Raw genomic sequence first — 19,879 nt, 5'->3', positions numbered from 1 at the left:
AAAATTTGATCAATACAGTTACATTCAAAATGGGCTCTTACATGGGGATGTCCAATCACATTTTGAAAGTATTTTGTAAACCCCATCACTTTTTCAAAGCTACACACCTAACTAAACAGAGCTGAAGCAGCTTTATAGGAAGGTCAAGTCAAATTTCGACCTAACTCCTGGGGGACTGGGGGGCAAGGGTGTGTTTTCATTATTATAACCCATGCAAACAACCCCGGGTAGTGCTAAGCGCAGGAAAAGGGTCGGTTTCAGGGGAAAGCCGTGCCTAAAGTTACCTAACAGATACAAACCGGATACAACGCAGAGGAAACAGAATACCCCAGTCAAGCAATTTCCATGTCAAACATCATCTGCGCGGCTGCTCCATCTGTGTGGTCGCCTGTCTCCCTGCTCCGCGGCGGCCGCCTCCTCATACCTTCACACGGCGCACACCGGCCGGCGCGTCCTGCTCGCTGCCAGTGGCCGAGGCTCTTCCGCCTCGCCCAGTCTGGAGCTGGAAGTAATTCCTATTGGCCAAGGTGTCCATGTAAATAGGTGTGAAAGAAACCAGAGCTGACCGGGCTCTCCCTTCTCGCTCAGTCCCCTCCCTCTGCAGCCCCCGCTCCCCCTCCTCTTCCTCCTCCTCCTCCCAAGGCGATTGTCATATGATAGCTAAGAAGTGGCACATTAATGAAGCGCCGCTACAGGGGTCTTTTCTGCTCCTGTCACCGCTTAAAACTATCAGATGGTTCGAGGGAGGGCATGGAGGCAGCCACCTAGCTCAGCCGAGACACGGAGCCCACAGTAGCGCCCTCCGGAGCCCTAAGACCTTCGCTGCCACCATTCGCGCCGGGACTCCTCAGCCGAGCTCGGCCGCCCGCAGGACGCTCCAGGAGCGTCGCGGACCGGGCGGCGCGGGACGCTGCGGGACTGAGCTCAAGAGCTCAGGTTCGCGCCGAGTCCAACCGGACCCGGACGCTGCGCGCAGAGTGCGCGCCGAGAGAGAAGCCGCGCGCAGCGGCGCCCTCCCGGATGCGGACGCGCAACTTGAAGCAACTTTAAGGTGAGCAGCTCTCTGTTCCGTCCCTGCACCCGGTTCTTGCCCCAGGCCCGACTTACTTCCCGGCTATCCTAGCGCCGTTCGCCCGCTTCCCCTCCTGCGCCCCCTGGCTGGGTCCCACTAAGCAGGCAAAGTTGCTGGCTAAAGAGCGCGGGCGCCGGCTGATCGAGCGCCGCAGCCCCCACCTCCGACCCCCGAAGTCTGTTACTCGGCCTGGCTGACCCCGCCGGTGTCTCTGTGCACCCATGCTACCTCCCCTTATTACCTCCCCCTTCCCAGATCTGAGCAGTCCGCCGGCCCGCGCAGACCCAGAGCAAGAAGAGGGCGAGGAAGAAGATGCCTCGGCCCGGCCGTAACACGTACAGCGACCAGAAGCCGCCCTACTCGTACATCTCGCTGACCGCTATGGCCATCCAGAGCTCTCCCGAGAAGATGCTGCCGCTGAGCGAGATCTACAAGTTCATCATGGACCGCTTCCCCTACTACAGGGAGAACACGCAGCGCTGGCAGAACAGCCTGCGCCACAACCTCTCCTTCAACGACTGCTTCATCAAGATCCCGCGGCGGCCAGACCAGCCAGGCAAGGGCAGCTTCTGGGCGCTGCACCCCAGCTGCGGGGACATGTTCGAGAACGGCAGCTTCCTGAGGCGCCGCAAGCGCTTCAAGGTGCTTAAGTCCGACCACCTGGCGCCCAGCAAGCCAGCGGACGCGGCGCAGTACCTGCAGCAGCAGGCCAAGCTGCGGCTCAGCGCGCTGGCGGCCTCGGGCACGCACCTGCCACAGATGCCCGCTGCCGCCTACAACTTGGGCGGCGTGGCGCAGCCCTCGGGCTTCAAGCACCCCTTCGCCATCGAGAACATCATCGCGAGGGAATACAAGATGCCTGGGGGACTGGCCTTCTCCGCCATGCAGCCGGTGCCCGCTGCCTACCCGCTCCCCAACCAGTTGACTACCATGGGCAGCTCGCTGGGCACCGGCTGGCCACACGTGTATGGCTCCGCCGGCATGATCGACTCTGCCACCCCCATCTCCATGGCGAGTGGCGACTACAGCGCCTACGGCGTGCCGTTGAAGCCGCTGTGCCACGCGGCGGGCCAGACGCTGCCCGCCATCCCCGTACCCATTAAGCCCACGCCGGCCGCCGTGCCCGCGCTGCCTGCGCTGCCAGCGCCCATCCCCACCTTGCTCTCGAACTCGCCGCCCTCGCTCAGCCCAACGTCCTCACAAACAGCCACCAGCCAAAGCAGCCCCGCCACCCCCAGCGAAACGCTCACCAGCCCGGCCTCCGCCTTGCACTCGGTGGCTGTGCACTGACCCGCAGGAGCCGACGCCCCCTCTCGTTCTCCTCCCCACCACCTCACTCGCCTTCCCTGGCTCCTAGTCCTGCCCGCCGCAACCTGGAACCGCCACCCTAACTTGTCCCTTTCACCTTCGGCCAACCAGTCTTGCCCCAAAAGAACTTTGTTTTGGACCCAGGAGAGAAAACACAAACTTGCAGATGGGCCAGGAGGCGCGTAGGAGTTGTCCTCGCCCCCACGTCAGGGAAGGCCGGGGCCACCTGAGCCGAGCCATCCCCTCCCTGAGGCCCCGAAACCCCCTCCCATTTGACTGGCGGGGGAAATCCAGTCACCCCCTGTTCGCCGAGAAAAGCGCGTCTTCCCTCCGCCCAGATCGGCGGAGCCCCGAACTCTGCGCAGTTTCAAGACTAGAGCAACTGCCTCAGATGTTTCCAGGAACAGATCTCCACCACACCCCCTCCCCGCGAGGGCTGCAACCGCGCAGGGGAGGGCCGGATCTCTTTACGTCTTGGAAATCTGCAGCAAAAAGGAGCCACTAATCTTCCTACCCCACTCGCCTCCGCCCATCCGGCAGGGGCTGGGCAGACCACAACTTCCCGGGGTTGCGGCCCTGCCTCCCGGGCTTCTGCGGAGATGTTGTTGTTTGGGGTTTTGTTTCCTTCCAGAGGCTCCAGGAGGAGCTGGGAGTTAGGAAAGAGGCTGCCAAGCTGAGAAGGCGACGCTTGTCCTCACACAGCAAAACAAAACTAAAAGTAACCTTGTATTGTTTACAAAGCGCCCAGTAATATGTAAACAATGAACTTGAATCTGTCTTGCTAGGCGGACGAACGGGCAAAGCCCACATTATAAGTACCTGTTGTAATGTGAATGTTTACTCTTCATTTCTGGCCAGGTTTAGGGGAGGGAAGTGGGGATGGGAAAGTTAATTGGGATGTTAACTTTCCGATTACTTAGAGACCTTTTTAGCTATTTATTTTATTGTTGGGGAAAAAAAAGAAAGAAAGAAAATGAAATAAGCCCAAACCAAGAAAGCATCAAGGGCAACCCGGGAAGAACTTAGATAAGCTGACTGATAACATGAAGGGATGTCACCGGATAGCTCTCCCACGGACAAGTCTTTCTGTTTGCTACCAGAACTTTTCCAAGAAGCTAAAGGGCTGCAAAGAGATGTAAATACTTGTGAATAGGAATGATTATACACTGTGTAAAATGCACTTTTGTTTGTTGTATTCCTTTAGACTCTTAGATAATTGGCTGGAAAACGAACTGTTGTTCTGGTGTGACCTGCTTAAGTTAAAAAAAAAAAGTTGTAGTGTCATCAGAGCTGTAAAATTTTTACCTTTCATTTTTCCCTCCCTGTACAGAATTAGCATGGCATTTTAAATATTGATGTTCTTGTTCCCAGCATGCCTGTTTTAAAACAAAGGATTTAAAAAGGGGGGGGGGTGTCTACATTAAATTATGACCTAGTCCAAATAATATTTTCTCATTAAAATATGTAAATTCAAATTTTAGTTTTGTGTGTTTTTGAAGAGTTGCTACAGATAATAATTTTGCAAAAGATGGATGTAATGCTTCCATAAGCATGCTTTCTGCAATACACCGAGTAATTTGCCTTTTTCATATCATATTGTGAAAACAGTCAAACCTTTTATGCACTTGCAGATTGTGGGAGAAATTATTCAGACAGAATTTTGAAGGTGTTTGTGTATAGGGAAAAAGGAAACAGACTATTTCTATTACATATCAGGTGCACAGGTGCAGTGTTGAAAGAAAACCTGTTTTTGAAACAATAAGTACTTTATATGTATTTTGTCTATATTAAAATATACATTTTATGAAATATAGCACTTATAACGCTTATGTAGAAATCAGGTAGAAAATATGGAGACTTAAAAAGTAAAAACAGACTTGCTTACTCAATGCTTATATTCTGATGCATCTTATTTAGTGTGAGTATTCAGTTCCTTGCTCCTTTAAATTATTGCAGTTGTTAAAATTTTTTAAATAGAAATTACCTAAAGGTTCACCTTCATGTGAAGATACCTGTCCACTTTGAACTGAACAGATTTCTTTCACTCCTTCCTCTGAGAAAATAATGCTTGATGCACTTATTTTAAAGATAGGAATGAATTTACTTCAAACGCCTGAATTTAAGTATTTGCTTTTCTTCATATTTTTGCAGAGAATTAACATTTGCCAAGAATTTATGGCTCAAGGCTAACTGACACTTTATTGAAAGGGTCACAATATTTCTAGAATGAGATGTGTATTCACCTAATGAAGTTACAAGGCAAAGAGAAACTTAAATGGTGATTAACACTTTACTGTGTAAAATGATTAAACAAGAGACCCTTGTGCAACACAGAGAAACCCACATAGAAACTACAATCACTGTACTTCATAGGAGGATCCTTAGCACCTGCAACCATTATATATTTAGAGGACTACCTGAGAAACAACTTAGGATTAATGCAAAAGGTAATTAATCCTGTTCTGACCATTTTTTAAAAAGAAGGATCCCACACACAGCCAAAAAAAAAAAAAAAAAGGTGGAAAATAAATGAATCATTGGACTGATTAAAATGCATGAAGCTACTAAAGCTCGTCAAACAGGGGACAACTAAACTCATTCATCAAGCCCAATTCACAATTATATCAACAAGATCAGCTAAAGAAAGCCTGGAAAACTTAACCACCCCGGGCTAGGAAACTCTTTAAAACTTTGTTCTCAACAAGAAATCATATACTTTTTAAAAAAAGAAAAATTAAATACGTTTTCAGTTGCCTGCAAAAGAAAATTAAGGCCATCCCTGGAATACGCTAATCTCATCGAATTTGGTAACACTGAATTCAAGCTGGGGATGAAGGAAGTATAAAGACCTAACATGGGCCTCAAACATTTTACAAATCTTCAGCTTAGATAAATGTTCCTCTTATAACAGGCACTAGAATTCAGAGATAAGTGATGTGTACATACACACATTTAATACCTACAGGTAAATAAGATACAGATCTATTTCTGATTTTTAGCAAAGGAGAGATTTCAACTCAGTATTTGAAAATGCTCTTTTCAGCTGGTAAGTTCGTCATGGTGTATTGCAAAGAATGAAATAACTTGGGCATTGTGAGCCCTCCTTTCACAAATGCAGGCATCTTTTCTCAAAGTTGAATGAGTAAAGTAAAAAAAAAATCCATTGATGATATTTTGACCTTGATCAGAAATCCAAAGGCAGTCCAAACACACATGCCTCCACCCCACTCCATCCCTGCCTCACCCCCCAGCTTTGAGACTTATGCCCTGTTTAGCTGAAGTGCCCCACAAATAAGGAAGTTTATAACTATGATACCTTCAATGGCTCTCTTTGTCATGTTAAATCTTTTCACCTGGCTCAAGTCCAAAGTCAATACACACAGCTTTAAAATAAAACTGGAAGAGACAACACCATGGAGTGGGAAGGTATCTGTGTGGAATTTGTCCTGAGAACTGAGATAAGTGATATTATTTTCTATTTTGTAAATTCAAGCAGTATTGATTTCTTAGTTTCGGATTTTGTATTTGGAAACTTGGCTATTCTGTTACTTTTGGTTTTTTACATGATTCTGCATTTGACTGAGTTTTTAAACAGGATTCTCTGTGATTTGAGGAAGCACTGACACAATGAATGAATTTCATGCACTTTCTCAAGAGAGAAGCTACAGAAATTCTCACTGTTTCTATTATCTGATTTGGGAGTTTTGAAAAACCTGAGTGAGGAGTGGTGCTAGTTAAATGATCATCAAAATGGCCTAAATACTATAGCAGTGAGTTTAATTCCTTTAAAGAGATGAGAACATTGAGGGTCTTGCAAGCATAAATATGGCCAGGTGCTCAAGAAGGATGAGGTGGGAAGTAGGAGGGAGGAAGAGTCCAAGCCGGTGCTGCAGACAGTAAGATTTACATTCGTTTATGCAAGACTGGGGGCACTGGGGGATGGCAGAGTGTAGGGGTGAGGAGTGGGTTTATACTTTTACAAATGAAAATTCCCTTTGTAAAAGGTATTCAGCTAAGAAACAGAAAGGATCAGGATCTATTCTTAAATTAATATAAATGTCAATTAACTTTTTTTTCCTAAAAGCCACATATGCACAGAGACACCCAAACAAAAACAAAACAAAAACCACCCAACCCACCGGCTGTGAAGCCTCAAAGGGGATGCATTTGTTTCGTTTAAACTAACAACAAATTATCTAATTAATATGTTTCAATTACAGCATGAAAGGCACAGCCCCTGGACCGCCCGCCGTGGAGGCACAATAGCCCCAGAGCCCACTCTAGGAATTTACAATAACTTCACATCTGTTTCTTTATTTTCCACTTTTTGAGTCTAAAACTCCTCTCAAGATTACTTCAAACCACGGCCTCAGTTATGAAATATGTCCCAGTGTTAAAGGGGGATGAAACTTTGCCCATGGATGCTTCATTTGCAAGCAAAAAAAGGTGAAAGCCCATTGAAGAGCTTTAAACAAATATATTAGAATTCTGTCACTTTATGCAATTGAGTAGATCAAATGAAGGGTCCCGGCCACTTCATTCACTCTCATTCACTCGAATAGAAAATGCAAAGAATAGCAATCCGAGACTGGGCCACCGATGTAGATTTAGCTCCTTTTTACTGGGAGACAAAAAGGCTGAATTTTCACAAACACATTGCTGACTCGGGGACTAGGAAACCGGCACTGGAACCCCTTTGGAATTTAAATTCATTTTATCTTCCTCTCTCTTTGGGGGAATCTGTTTGCACTACAGTGCAAGATGCAGCAGGCATCCTCTGGCTTCTGAAAAAATGGGGGAGGGGAAGAAAGTGAGTGGGGGCAGACAATGTGGGACTTGGGATTCTCAAGGAACTCTTGGTGATCAACAGTCAGGTGTGAGATAACAAGTTTAATTTAAACAAATCTTTTTTTTTATATACTTTATGTTCTAGGTAGACAAATCTTTACCTATGTCAATATAAACATCATTATATCATACACATTTCCAAATCTACCTCTTTGCTAGGCTTGGATCGCATAAACCGCTTGTTTTCAAAAACCAGAATCACATCCGGGTCATCAAGTTTTCTTCTTTCAACTAATGTATCTGGTCTTTGGTGTCATAACAGGCTAGATAGCTGAGCTTGCAACCTCACCTGTTCTGTCTCTCCTGTCTGTCTCTCTTAGTCTCTTCTCTTCTCTCTCTTGCACACGCACGCACACACACACACACACCACTTTCTGCTAGCTACCCTATCTGAGCACTGTGATAGTTAAACAGGTTATGTTAAAATCAAGAGAGAGGATACTCTTTGGTTAGAATTTCCAAGTCAGAATTCTCTTACATTTTCATTTTTCATGCCCGGAGTGGGGAAAATAAGCCACATGTATCAGGGTAATTGAGATAATCTTGCTCAATTTTGGGATACTTTTATCTTTTGCCTTCGATGCTTGATGTTCTTGTTTTGGTAAACTTTGTAGACTGTTATTGGCCAACATTGTAGAAAGGTTACAGTGACTATTAAAGGTATTTCTAGAGACAGTGTAAGAAAAACTAAAGAAGTAGACTTATCAGCTTTCAAGATGTGATTGCAGAGGAATAAACCAATTTTTCTCAAACTTGAAATCAAAATGAGATCTGATCTAAAGGAGAATATATTTGGAGGGTTTTCTATTGTGTTTTAAAATTTTGTCTGGTATTATTTCCAGGTACCTTTAACATTTTTCATGTTAGCTTCAAGAATTATAAGGTCATATTCAACACTATTCTTCATTTAATTCTTGGGATTGTGCCTGGAGCTGGAAATAGGACTTTGAAGGGGAAGTGGCTCAGACCTCCAGCTATATTTTAAAAGAAAAAAAAAAAAAGATGTTGAAAAAATAGTTGGTTGCATATAGCCATAGGCTATCAAACTCACTGGAACTGATAAACTAATCAGAGATTAACCATGAAAAATTGTCGTTGGCTAACTAAAATCTTCCCTGGAAGATTGTCCTTCTAGAACATCTTCAAGAATATTTGGACAAAGCGTTCTTTGGGGGCAGCCTCCTTTTGCCTGTGTCTGCAAATAACTGATGTCAAATCAGTTGCAGTCTTTTGAAGGAACAAACTCTTGGAGCATAAATTAGAGCAGATTAAGCTCAGAGATAAAACACATTCTTTAAGTATCTGTTGTTTGGAGACATTGTGATTCTAATTCATGCTTTGCAGCCTGTATATTTTTATTTACTCAGTTAATTTCTCTCCATGAGTGTTCCCTGTTAACTGGGTTTACTAAGTATACAGTACCACAAGAGTTGTTGGTTAGCAGAAACAATTGTTTTCAAACTCTGCTTTCGCTACAGATTTCTCTCTTCTTCATGAAATACAACATATTGGTAATTCCAGCACATGACAGCATATAGAGACAGCAAAGGATTTTAATTCTGTGCCACTTAGAAGAAGCTTAGTGTTTATTAAGTAATATCTAGAGCGTTTTGCATTAATTAGAGCAGCTCCTTGGAGAGACATTACAGCCAAGAATGGTTTCACATAACAGGAAAACTCTGAGCATCTGAACTTCCCCACTAAACCTGCACAGTGAAACCAGAGCTGCAAAGGTCTGGCTTGCTTGGAAATATCAACACATATTTTATTTATTTACATATGTTTGATAGACTGAAAGTCTATGTATAACAATAAAGTGATCATTGACAAGTTCCACATCACTCTGGGTGCCAGGTGAGCTCCAAAAAAAAAAAAAAAAAGGCTGAAATAATAGTTTGTCTGAAGATTCTTAGCTTGATTTCATATTGGAGAAAAACCCTCCACATTGAAAGGATTCTTCAGACTGAACCAAGTATTTCTATGACTGCCTAGAAGATGCAAAGTTGGGTTCCCATTCTTGTGTTGTGTGTTGGTAAACAGGGGAAGGGCAGGGGAGAATAAGGGAGAACAGGCAAGGATAATATCTTCTATCAGATTAGTCCAGATTATGTTTAACACAGTGGTTCCTGTGCCTAACACAGAACAATTGATGACTGAATGATTGAGCATTCTGAAAATAGTCCTATTGGTTTAGCTTAGGTAAGAACGCTATGCTTTTGCTCCAGGTGTCAGTAATTAAGAGTGTTGACTGAGATTACGTTTCTGCTGTGATATTAAGTTTGTAAAACTAAAACATGTGAAATGCATTTAAGTTTACTTGTGGATGTTATTGGCTTCAGTAAAAGAGAACCCCTTACATAAAACAAGAAAATGAAAATGATTAACTTTGACATAGAAGTATAAACAGCAATTTGATTAATTATAGTGCTAATTATTCTTTGCTGTGTAGCCAAACATTATCCAATTCTTAAAATGACAGGTGCTGAATAAATCATGTAAAATAATTACTTGGAATTTCACTGCAATGAGAAATGGTGCAGTTTAGAGAGAGGTTTATATTGATTTCTAAATATGTAATAGGTTCTATTCTATTTCATTTATAAATTTAGTTTGTACTGTAAAAATACTTTGTTATAGGAATATTTTATATATTTTGCATATGCATATTTTAAATCACTCATTTCTTCTTTCAATATTTTCCATAGTTATTTCTGTATAAGACATTTTTATATCCTGCTTTTCTCCAGCATATCATAGACATTTTCCCATCTAGCTATATACTTTTAATAACCATTGATTTTAAAGGTTGTATAGTATGCCACTGAGTGAATTCTTTCTGTTTGGGCATTTAGAATGCTTTTAGGTTTTGTTTGTTTATTTTTGCTAATACAAAGACTGTTGCAGTGAACATATTTTATACCTAACTAAACGCTAGTTCCAATTACATAAAATAAATTAGCTTTTGGCATACTGAATTCCTTAACAGCTTCCTGCAAATTCAGTAATGTAATTTAACTAAAGATTTCAGCTTTTGCTCTTATATTTCCATTGCTATTTACCCTGCACCCAGGAACCCAGAGCAATATCGGCTTGACTTAGAATCATGAAAGCACTGAATGTTAGTGTTAGAAAGGTCCTGAGAGATTCCAAGTAAACCAATCTCTTTATTTTACTTACTTGTGAATCCCTCTGATATATTGTCTTGTCTGCAGCCCAATGACTTAACAATACCAGAATCAGATTCTAAAAATAAAGCAGAAAACTTCAGTCCTACCACAGATGCCAGACAAATGCAACTAACAATAAAAAATTATGCAGGAGGCGGGACACGGTGGCTCACGCCTGTAATCAAGGCACTTTGGGAGACTAAGGCGGGTGGATCAAGACCAGCCTGACCAACATGGAGAAACCCTATCTCTACTAAAAATACAAAATTAGCCAGGCATGGTGGCGCATGCCTGTAATCCCAGCTACTTGGGAGGCTGAGGCAGGAGAATCGCTTGAACCCGGGAGGTGGAGGTTGCGGTGAGCCAAGATCACGCCACTGCACTCCAGCCTGGGCAAAAAGAGCGAAACTCCGTCTCAAAAAGAAGAAAAAATTTGCAGGTATTGAAATTGACAAAATGAAGTCTTTATCTGATAATGTGAGTGCGCATGATTTTAAGGCAGTTCATGCTGCATGGCACGCCATACCTTTTTGAAGTGGGTGTACTGGGCAGTTTGTGTGACTAGAGGGAATGGTTATTGCTTAACCCCAGATCTCAAGAGAAAGAGATCCACCTTGAATTGGAATCATTTCTTAAGTTTCTCATATCTTCCCCCAAATTACAAACAGTCTTCCAGACAGACTGCCTTGAGTCCAAAGGGTTCAGGCCCACAACAGATATTGACTAATTTGTTTCTTTGACTGCTTTGAAATGACTAATTCCCAAGAAGGGAGATTGAGAGGAAGGGGATGGCAAAGCAGGCAAGGAATCTGAACTTCAGACTTTGTCTCCTTGTTGTAGCATTTTGTTTTGACCTTTCTTATCTGACACTTTTGTGTCAGACTTCCCCACTCCAGGTTCTTGAGACCTTATTTGTTTTTAATAAGGTGACTTTGGCCAGGCATGGTGGCTCACGCCTGTAATCCCAGCACTTTGGGAGGCCAAGGTGGGCAGATCACGTGGTCAAGACTTCGAGACCAGCCTGGCCAACATGATGAAACCCTGTCTCTACTAAGAGTACAAAAATTAGCCGGGTGTGGTGGTGCGTGCCTATAATCCCAGCTACTGGGGAGGGTGAAGCAGGAGAATCACTTGAACCCAGGAGGTGGAGGTTGCCGTGAGCCGAGATCGTGCCACTGCACTTAGCCTGGATGACAGAGAAAGACTTCATCTTGAAAAATAATCATAATAATAATAATGATAAGGTGGCTACACAGTGCATGAGGCATGACACTAGCACCCATCAGTGCTTGTCAGTTGGAACAGATAGAAGAGAATAAAGAAGGATAAGCATGAGGTCCACACCTCATGCTATAACCAGTCGCTGAGATTGAAATCATTCTCCTGAATTGGGATCAATGTTTTTTGTTGGGAGAAAAAATCATAAAACCAAAGTAATATTTTCACAACTACTTTTCCATAGTCTTCAAACAACAAGCCACCATCTTCTGAGCTGATCATTTCCACTGTTCTAAGTTCTTTAAAAAAAATTTACTCATTTTATCCCAATAACAGCTTTACGAAATAGGTACGTTTTTATTATGCCCATTATACAGATGGGAATATTGAGGCACAGAGCATTTAACTAACTTGCCCAAGGTTACCCAGCTAGTAAGTATTATCTACACCCTATAGACACTCAATAAAAGTTGGTTTAATATAAAGACACTTTCACTAAACTGCATTTTCTTCCTAAACTGTCTTCTATTTAACTTATTTGGGGGAAAGAAAACCTTCTATATAACCAAACATAGTCCTATATTCTAGCTTACAGCAATTTTTGATATTTGATCTCAGTCAGATCATGTACCAAAAAAGTCACACTGAAATATCTCCATCCCATCCTTGAAAATGGACCTCAGCATATAGCCAACCAACCTGGATCCATACATCATGATTAACTTATATCTTCCAGAATTGAGGGCAGCTACATGAAATCTAAGCAGGAATGCATTCTTATAGTTAGAAGAAAATTACCAAGCTGAGTGTCTTTTTCTTCCCTGACAGCCTCTATCAGATCACAAAACAAATCAGAAGCAGGAAAAAGTATGATTTTTGCACTTTTTTTTTTTTTTAAATGGGGTCTTACTCTGTCACCCAGGCTGGAGTACAGTGGCGTGATCTCGGCTCACTGCAACCTCCGCTTCCTGGGTTCAAGTGATTCTCCTGCCTCAGCCTCCTGAGTAGCTGGGATTACAGGCATGCAATACCACGCCTGGCTAATTTTTGTATTTTTAGTGGAGACAGGGTTTCACCATGTTGGTCAGGCTGGTCTCGAACGCTGGACCTCGTGATCCACCCGTCTTGGCCTCTCAAAGCGCTGGGATTACAGGCATGAGCCACCACGCCCAGCCCATTTTTGCACTTTTGATGTGATTTTAAAAAGAAGAAAAATGGAAAGAAGGAAGAAATGATGTAACTTTCTAACTCAGTAAATATAATTCATCTGTTGTCGATGCAACCAAATATTGAGGAAATCAGCATTTGGTGTTTTCTCTTAATGCTCAGCTTTCTAAAGTATGCTTTCTAAAGTATGCTTGGGCACTCCCATAGCTTTTTCAATGCAACTCTCAAAAGGCTGGCATTTATTTTTGTAAGCGTGCATTTTAAGAAGGTTGTAAGTCTTTGTGTTGACTGTCCCAACTCTAGCCTCCATTTTGACCATTGGTCTCAGTTCTGAGTGACTCCTGAGAAACAGTTTATGCTCCCAACTTGAGTTATGGGCTGCCAGTTTGCTGTGTGTCTGGAAAGTTTGTCAACCTTTCCCTAATAGAGCTGTGCTTTGGTAAATGTGTTTCGGCTGGATAAGGCTAGCGAGGTTCACCCAGGCTTCTTGTTTGTCTCATGCTGGTTTGGTGTTTAACTTGCCAAATAAGGGTTTATACCTGTTACTGCACATGATCGCTCACTACAGGAAGTCCTGGAGCTATTACTCCAGTGGCCAAGCTTAGCCATTGGAGTCATTACAGCCCCCACGCCATTTTTAAAGATGTATACAGTTGCAAAGACTAGGGTCCTTGTTGTCCCTCTCTCCCTATTCTGTTCTGAATTTTTTTTTTTTTAATTTTTTTAGAAAGCATTTTCCTGTTGTCACCCAGGCTGGAGTGCAGTGGTGCAATCTCAGCTCATTGCAACCTCTGCCTCCCAGGCTCAAGCAATTCTCCTGCCTCAGCCTCCCAAGTTGCTGGGATTACAGGCACCCGCCATGAGGCCCAACTAATTTTTGTATTTTTAGTAGAAACAAGGTTTCACCATGTTGGCCAGGCTGGTCTCGAACTCCTGACCTCAGGTGTTCCGTCTGCCTTGGCCTCTCAAAGTGCTGGGATTATAGGCATGAGCCACCGTGCCCGGCCTACAAATATAAAAATAGCTGGTCACAGCAGTGCATGCCAGTAGTCCCAGCTACTAGGGAGGCTGAGGTGGGAGAATCACTTGAAATCCAGGACTTTGAGACTGCAGTGAGCTATGATCATTCCGCTGCACTCTAACTTGGGCAACAAAGAGACCCTGCCTCTTAAAAATATAAGTAAATAAATTTAAAAATAAAATATCTAGTGTTAGTTCTGTTTTCCCAACTGAATCCTGACTAATAGAGTGTTTATGAGCCTGGATCACTTAATCCTTCAGCACCATAAAAGTCTACTCAACTGATGCATACTGAACAATGGACACGGGTGCTCTACTGTGCTAGGAATTGGCAACAGGGATATGGTTACGAATCCATACCCAACAAATCCTGATTTCCAGGAACTTACCATCTAGTAAAGAAGACACACATGGAGAGCATGCCTCAATAAAAGAATCGGTTCTTTGAAAATTCTGAGAAGGAAGAAGAGAAAGAGGAGGAACAGAAGGCCTTGAGAGGATTTGGGGTTTAGGACTGAGTGAAGACTAATATTTCAAATTCAAGTTTACTAGCATAAGGACTTTGGGTGGCATATCTGGCAGATAGTGACTTTTCCCACTTGGTGGAAAGAGACTTGATGGTTGAGACAGAGGGAGATCAGATTGAGTGTGTTACAGTACCAACAGATTCATATGCCTGCTGTGTAGTAACAGGCTAATATGCAGAGACAGCAAGGGTTGTAGCAAAGAAGGAATTTAGTAATTTCAGGGTGGCCAAGCAAGGAGATAAGAGGGGTAAGAGGACACACTCAAATCCATCTCCCCAAGGAGCTCTGGGCTGAGTTTTTAAGGGGCTCATGGAGTACAAGGGGCTGGAAAATTGGGCTGTTGATTGGACAGGGTAAGTGATAAAATTGTCAGGATGTAGAAACCACATTCTTTGGTGAGTCATCTTCTCTTGGGGTGCTTCAGACCAGCTGACATCAGTAGTTTCATTGGCATGCAGGATCTGAAAAAATATCTCAAATGGAAAACTTAACATTTCACAATGCTCAAGTTGTCATCTGTAGAGCAGTTAAGGGGAACTATAATCTAGGGTCTATGTGATTCTAGGGCAGCAGGCAAAGAATTATAAGGAAGCAAGTCAGAGTGCAAGCTGACCTAATGATTAATGTTGAATGTGCTACAAGCATGGTGTATTTTCATTTCTCCCCCCTTCTTCCCTGATTAATTTTTATAATGTTTATTGGGATAATTTCAGGTGAAGAGAGCAGATGGACATTCTGGAGGCCAGAGTGAAGAGTCTGTGGAGCCAGTATAGGCCTTAGGAGATTTATGAGCAATGAGGCTGCATACAGAAATGGCCTCACATAGCAGGAAGATAAGAAGAAATGAGAAGATGGATGGAGAGGTGCAAGCCCCATGAGAAGGACACCTGAATGTTCTTCAAGGATGAGAGTTGGGGCTTTCACAGTTCCTTTCATCCAATACTAAGAACTCTAATTTCTTAGATATCCACTGTGTATGTATATGGTCTGATTCATATGTCATTCTTTTTTAATCCTCATATCAACCCTAAAAGCTACCCCTATGACACACACAGGAAAACTAACACCTAAAAGAACCAATACATTTCCTGATGAGGAGCTGACTGAGATTCAAACCCAGACTCTACCTGACTCTAAATCCAGTGCTCTTGCCAGTTTAGTCCACTGCCATTGTAACATATAGCAGCATGTCCTTCAAAAAGTATCCATTGAATAGGATACCATTGAGACTAATGTGACAAATAGAAGGAGGTAATGGTGAAGTAATTAAGAACTGAAGGAAACGGATGAATGTGGAAGACATATCCCACAAATCAGAGGACATGGTAACTGACTAGATAGTGGGGGAAAAGGTACTGGGCAGAAGAGGCAAGGATTAAAATAACTGAATGGTAATTCATTTAGTCAGCACTACTTGGGTTGCAAGTAACAGAAACTCAACCTGATCATTCTAGCAAAAGTCCCATGGAGGAGTCTGATTCTTTCTCTTTGGATCATCCTGTAGCTAAAGAGATATAGTTCTCTGATTGGCCAAATATGGGTCAAGTTCCATCCCTGGGACCTAGGGAGGTAGGTCCACTACACAGAAGTCCTGAGGCTGGGCAGGATTCCTTTGGAATGCTCACTATACAGTAACACTAATTTTCAAGCCTGGTTAACTAGAAATGATGTACCGTGGATGGAAAATAGCAATGGTGGGGAGCAAGTGGCTTTGGGAGAAAATGTTGAGTTTCAGTGAGGACCTGCGGAGCTTGCACCAGCTCCAACAAAGATGTAGCCCAATCTTGTAGGTGTCTAGCTGTAACCTGAAATCACTCTCATGTTTTCTCAAACACTTTAAATTTTTTTAACTTTTAAGGTAAAAGTGTGAATTCTAGAAATTTTGGACCATCCATTGATTTCAAAAGTAGAGTGAAAGGCACAAAAAATAATGAATGAACTTATAGGACCTACATGCAAAGTAGAGTGAGATTTTTTCTTTGTGAATGCACAAATTATTGGTTCAGGTAATACTATTTTCATCCCCTCTCCATAAACTTTATGGGTTTGTGGCATTGAGCTAAAACAGGAGTTGACAAATTTCAGCCCATGAGCCAAATTCAGCTTGCTGTACAGCCTGTGTACTAAGAATGGTTTTTATTTTATTTTATTTTGAGATGAAGTCTCGCCCTGTCGCCCAGGCTGGAGTGCAATGATGCTACCTCGGCTCACTGCAACCTCTGCCTCCTAGGTTCAAGTGATTCTCCTGCCCTAGCCTCCTGAGTAGCTGAGATTACAGGCACGTGCCACTGCACCCAGCTAATTTTTTGTATCTTTAGTAGAGACAGAGTTTCACCACGTTGGCCAGGCTGGTCTCGGTCTTCTGACCTCGTGATCTGCCTGCCTCGGCCTCCCAAAATACTGGGATTACAGGCATAAGCCACTGTGCCAGGCCTAGTTTTTACATTTCTAAATGCTTGAAAAAGTCAAAGGCATAATAGTTTGTGACACATGAAAATTATATGATATTCAAACTTCAGTGACAATAAATAAAGTTTTATTAGAATATAGGCATATTCGTTAATTTACATAGTTTCTGTGGCTGTTTTGGGCTACTAAAGCAGAGTTAAGTTGTGCCAGAGACCACATGACTTGCAAAGCCTAAAATATTTATTATCTGACTCTTTAGCGAAAAAGCTTGCCAACATCTGAGCTAAAATTGTGGAGTATGAATTGGTCTGTGACAGGCCAACCTATATTTATTAGATGGTTACTGAGCTACAATCTGGTAAAAAGCCAAGATGAAGTCTAGATTTTTATCAAGTAATCCATTTGATTGTAAATGTGGGAGCTGTTAATAAATTTATTTATAGCCTGTTACAGAAGTTGGATCAGAAAGCAAAAGCTAGTTACAACTCTCAGTATATCCTTATATTTCTCTAGTTGTTCATGGGACCATCTCATATTTTTACAGACTGTGTAGTTTACAAAGTACTATCAAACATGCCATTGGTTTGAGCCAATATGTGAAACAGTTCATAGTTATCTTATGGTAAGACCTGACTTCTCCTGAATATAACATTTGCTAGGGATTTTTTGGTTAAAATATGTCATAATATGCTAGCATACAAACAAATGGATCAATTTAGGAAACACATTACTTGTTAGATCAAATAAGCACATCCCAAGTAGAATGAAGATTAGCTGGATGCCTTCCCAGCATCATTCTCACCTTTCCAAAACCTGCAGTTTCAGTTTGGGAGTGCATGAAGTAACAAGAAAGCTGCTTCTACCAAGAAACCTATACTAAGACAAGCAGTCCATTCTCAGGCACCATGACTGGTCAGACAGGTATGTGATCCTTAGTAGATCCTATCGAGTGATTATAAGAAATGTGCCAGGGCCCGGTGCAGTGGCTTACGCCTGTAATCCCAGCACTTTGGGAGGCCGAGGCGGGCGGATCACAAGGTCAGGAGATGGAGACCACCCTGGTTAACATGGTGAAACCCCGTCTCTACTAAAAATACAAAAAGTTAGCCGGGCGTGCTGGCGGGAGCCTGTCGTCCCAGTTACTTGGGAGGCTGAGGCAGGAGAATGGTGTGAACCCAGGAGGCAGAGCTTGCAGTGAGCACTGAAGCCTGGACGACAGAGCGAGACTCCGTTCCCCCCTTCCCCCCGCAAAAAAATGTGCCAGGAATGCTTCAAAGTCAGTCGTTCATTCCTGACAGAACTGAGTGAGAAGTGGACAGGAGTGGCTGGCTGCCCTGGTAGGAACCCCAGATAAACTGTTAAGATGAAGCTGGCATTGCAGAAGCAACAGTGGAGAGAAAAAGAAACAAATGGAGAAAAAACAAACAAATGCTTGGGACATTATTGAGTCACTCTCTAGGGTGCTACTTATCAAGTTCTGCCTTGAACATTTGAAGTGTCATGAACCAATAAGTGCCCTTTACTCTCCTAGTTGGAATTGGATTTTCATTTACATGTGGCTAAAACACATCAGGTAACAAAGACTCTTTGATTTATTCATTCATTCATAAAATGTTATGTGTGTGTGTGTGTATGTGTGTGTGTGTGTGTGTGTGTGTGTGTGTGTTTCTGACCCCAAATGTTAGTCTTTTCCAAACAACAACCACAACTGTTACCGGAAATGAGTCCTGATCCAGACCCCAAGAGAGGGTTCTTGGATCCCTCACAAGAAAGAATTTGGGATGACTCCATAGAGTAAAGCGAAAGCAAGTTTATTAAGAAAGTAAAGAAATGAAAGAATGGCTAGTCCCTAGGCAGAGCAGCACTGAGGACTGCTAGTTGGTTTTTTTTTGTTTTGTTTTTGTTTTTGTTTTTGTTTTTTTGAGACGGAGTCTCAGTCTCGCTCTGTTGCCCAGGCTGGAGTGCAGTGGCCGGATCTCAGCTCACTGCAAGCTCCGCCTCCCGAGTTTACGCCATTCTCCTGCCTCAGCCTCCCGAGTAGCTGGGACTACAGGTGCCTGCCACCTCGCCCGGCTAGTTGTTTGTATTTTTAGTAGAGACGGTGTTTCACTGTGTTAGCCAGGATGGTCTCGATCTCCTCACCTCGTGATCCGCCCATCTCGGCCTCCCAAAGTGCTGGGATTACAGGCTTGAGCCACCGCGCCCGGCTGGTTGGTTATTTTTATGCTTATTTCTTGATTATATGCTCAACAAGGGGTGGATTATTCACGAGTTTTCAAGAAAAGGGGCAGGGATTTCCCAGAAATAAGGGCTCCTCCTCTTTTTAGACCATATAGGGTAACTTCCCAAAGCTGCCATGACAGTTGCAAATGTCATGGCACTGGTGGGAGTGTCTTTAGCATGCTAATGCATTATAACTAGCATGTAATGAGCAGTGAGGACCACCAGAGGTCACTTTCATTGTCATCTTGGCTTTGGTGGGTCTGGGCCAGCTTCTTCACCACATCCTGTTTTATCAGCAGGGTCTTTAGAACCTGTATCTTGTGATACCAGTCCTGCCAGTGTGACTAAGAATGCCTAACCTACTGGGAATGCAGCTCCAGTAGGTCTCAGCCTTATTTTACCCAGCCCCTACTCAAGATGGTGTCGCTCCAGTTCAAATGCCTCTGACACAACCAATTCTTACATTTTCCTACACCAACTCTAACATTACCCAGAGGTAGTGTAGAACCCACATGTCAAGGGATCAGTCCCACAAGACTGCCCCACTTCAGACACCAACCACAAATGAGGTCCTCAGGTTACCTGCACTTGTTACTGGCTGACTGCAAATTCAGAGTCTCCTTGCCCCCATTCTGTAATTCACTAGAACTGCCCAATTTATTATAAAGGACACAGCTCAGGACAGTCAAATAGAAAGGATGCACAGGGCAACATATTTGGAGGTGGGGGGTGGGGGTGCAGGGTTTCCATGCCTTCTTTGGACACGCCACCTTCACAGTGCATCCACGAGTTCAACAAACTGAAAGCCACCCAACAATGTTATTTAGGGGTTTTAATGGAGGCAGTAGGCAAATTGAGTAAATCATTGATCATGGGTGACTGAATGTGATCTCCAGCCCCTCTTCCTTCCCTAGAGGTCA

General features: G+C 43.3%; 1 protein-coding gene across 1 annotated transcript; it reads left to right on the top strand.

Moving 5' to 3' along the window:
• The first annotated feature begins 639 nt into the window (after positions 1–639).
• FOXB1 (forkhead box B1) lies at positions 640–3,855 on the top strand. Its single transcript, XM_010374234.2, has 2 exons — positions 640–1,051; positions 1,328–3,855. The coding sequence occupies exon 2, from the start codon at positions 1,385–1,387 to the stop codon at positions 2,360–2,362; it is 978 nt and encodes a 325-aa protein (XP_010372536.1). The 5' UTR covers positions 640–1,051; positions 1,328–1,384; the 3' UTR covers positions 2,363–3,855.
• The last annotated feature ends 16,024 nt before the right edge of the window (positions 3,856–19,879 follow it).

This window comes from Rhinopithecus roxellana, chromosome 5 (assembly GCF_007565055.1).
Source record: "Rhinopithecus roxellana isolate Shanxi Qingling chromosome 5, ASM756505v1, whole genome shotgun sequence".
Lineage (NCBI taxonomy): Eukaryota > Metazoa > Chordata > Mammalia > Primates > Cercopithecidae > Rhinopithecus > Rhinopithecus roxellana.
Note: the sequence above shows the minus strand (reverse complement) of the source record. Positions and strands in the feature narration are given on the sequence as shown.

Bases quoted from the DNA above. Each gene is read 5' to 3' on its own strand.
- FOXB1 (XM_010374234.2), top strand. From the start codon at position 1,385: ATGCCTCGGCCCGGCCGTAACACGTACAGCGACCAGAAGCCGCCCTAC.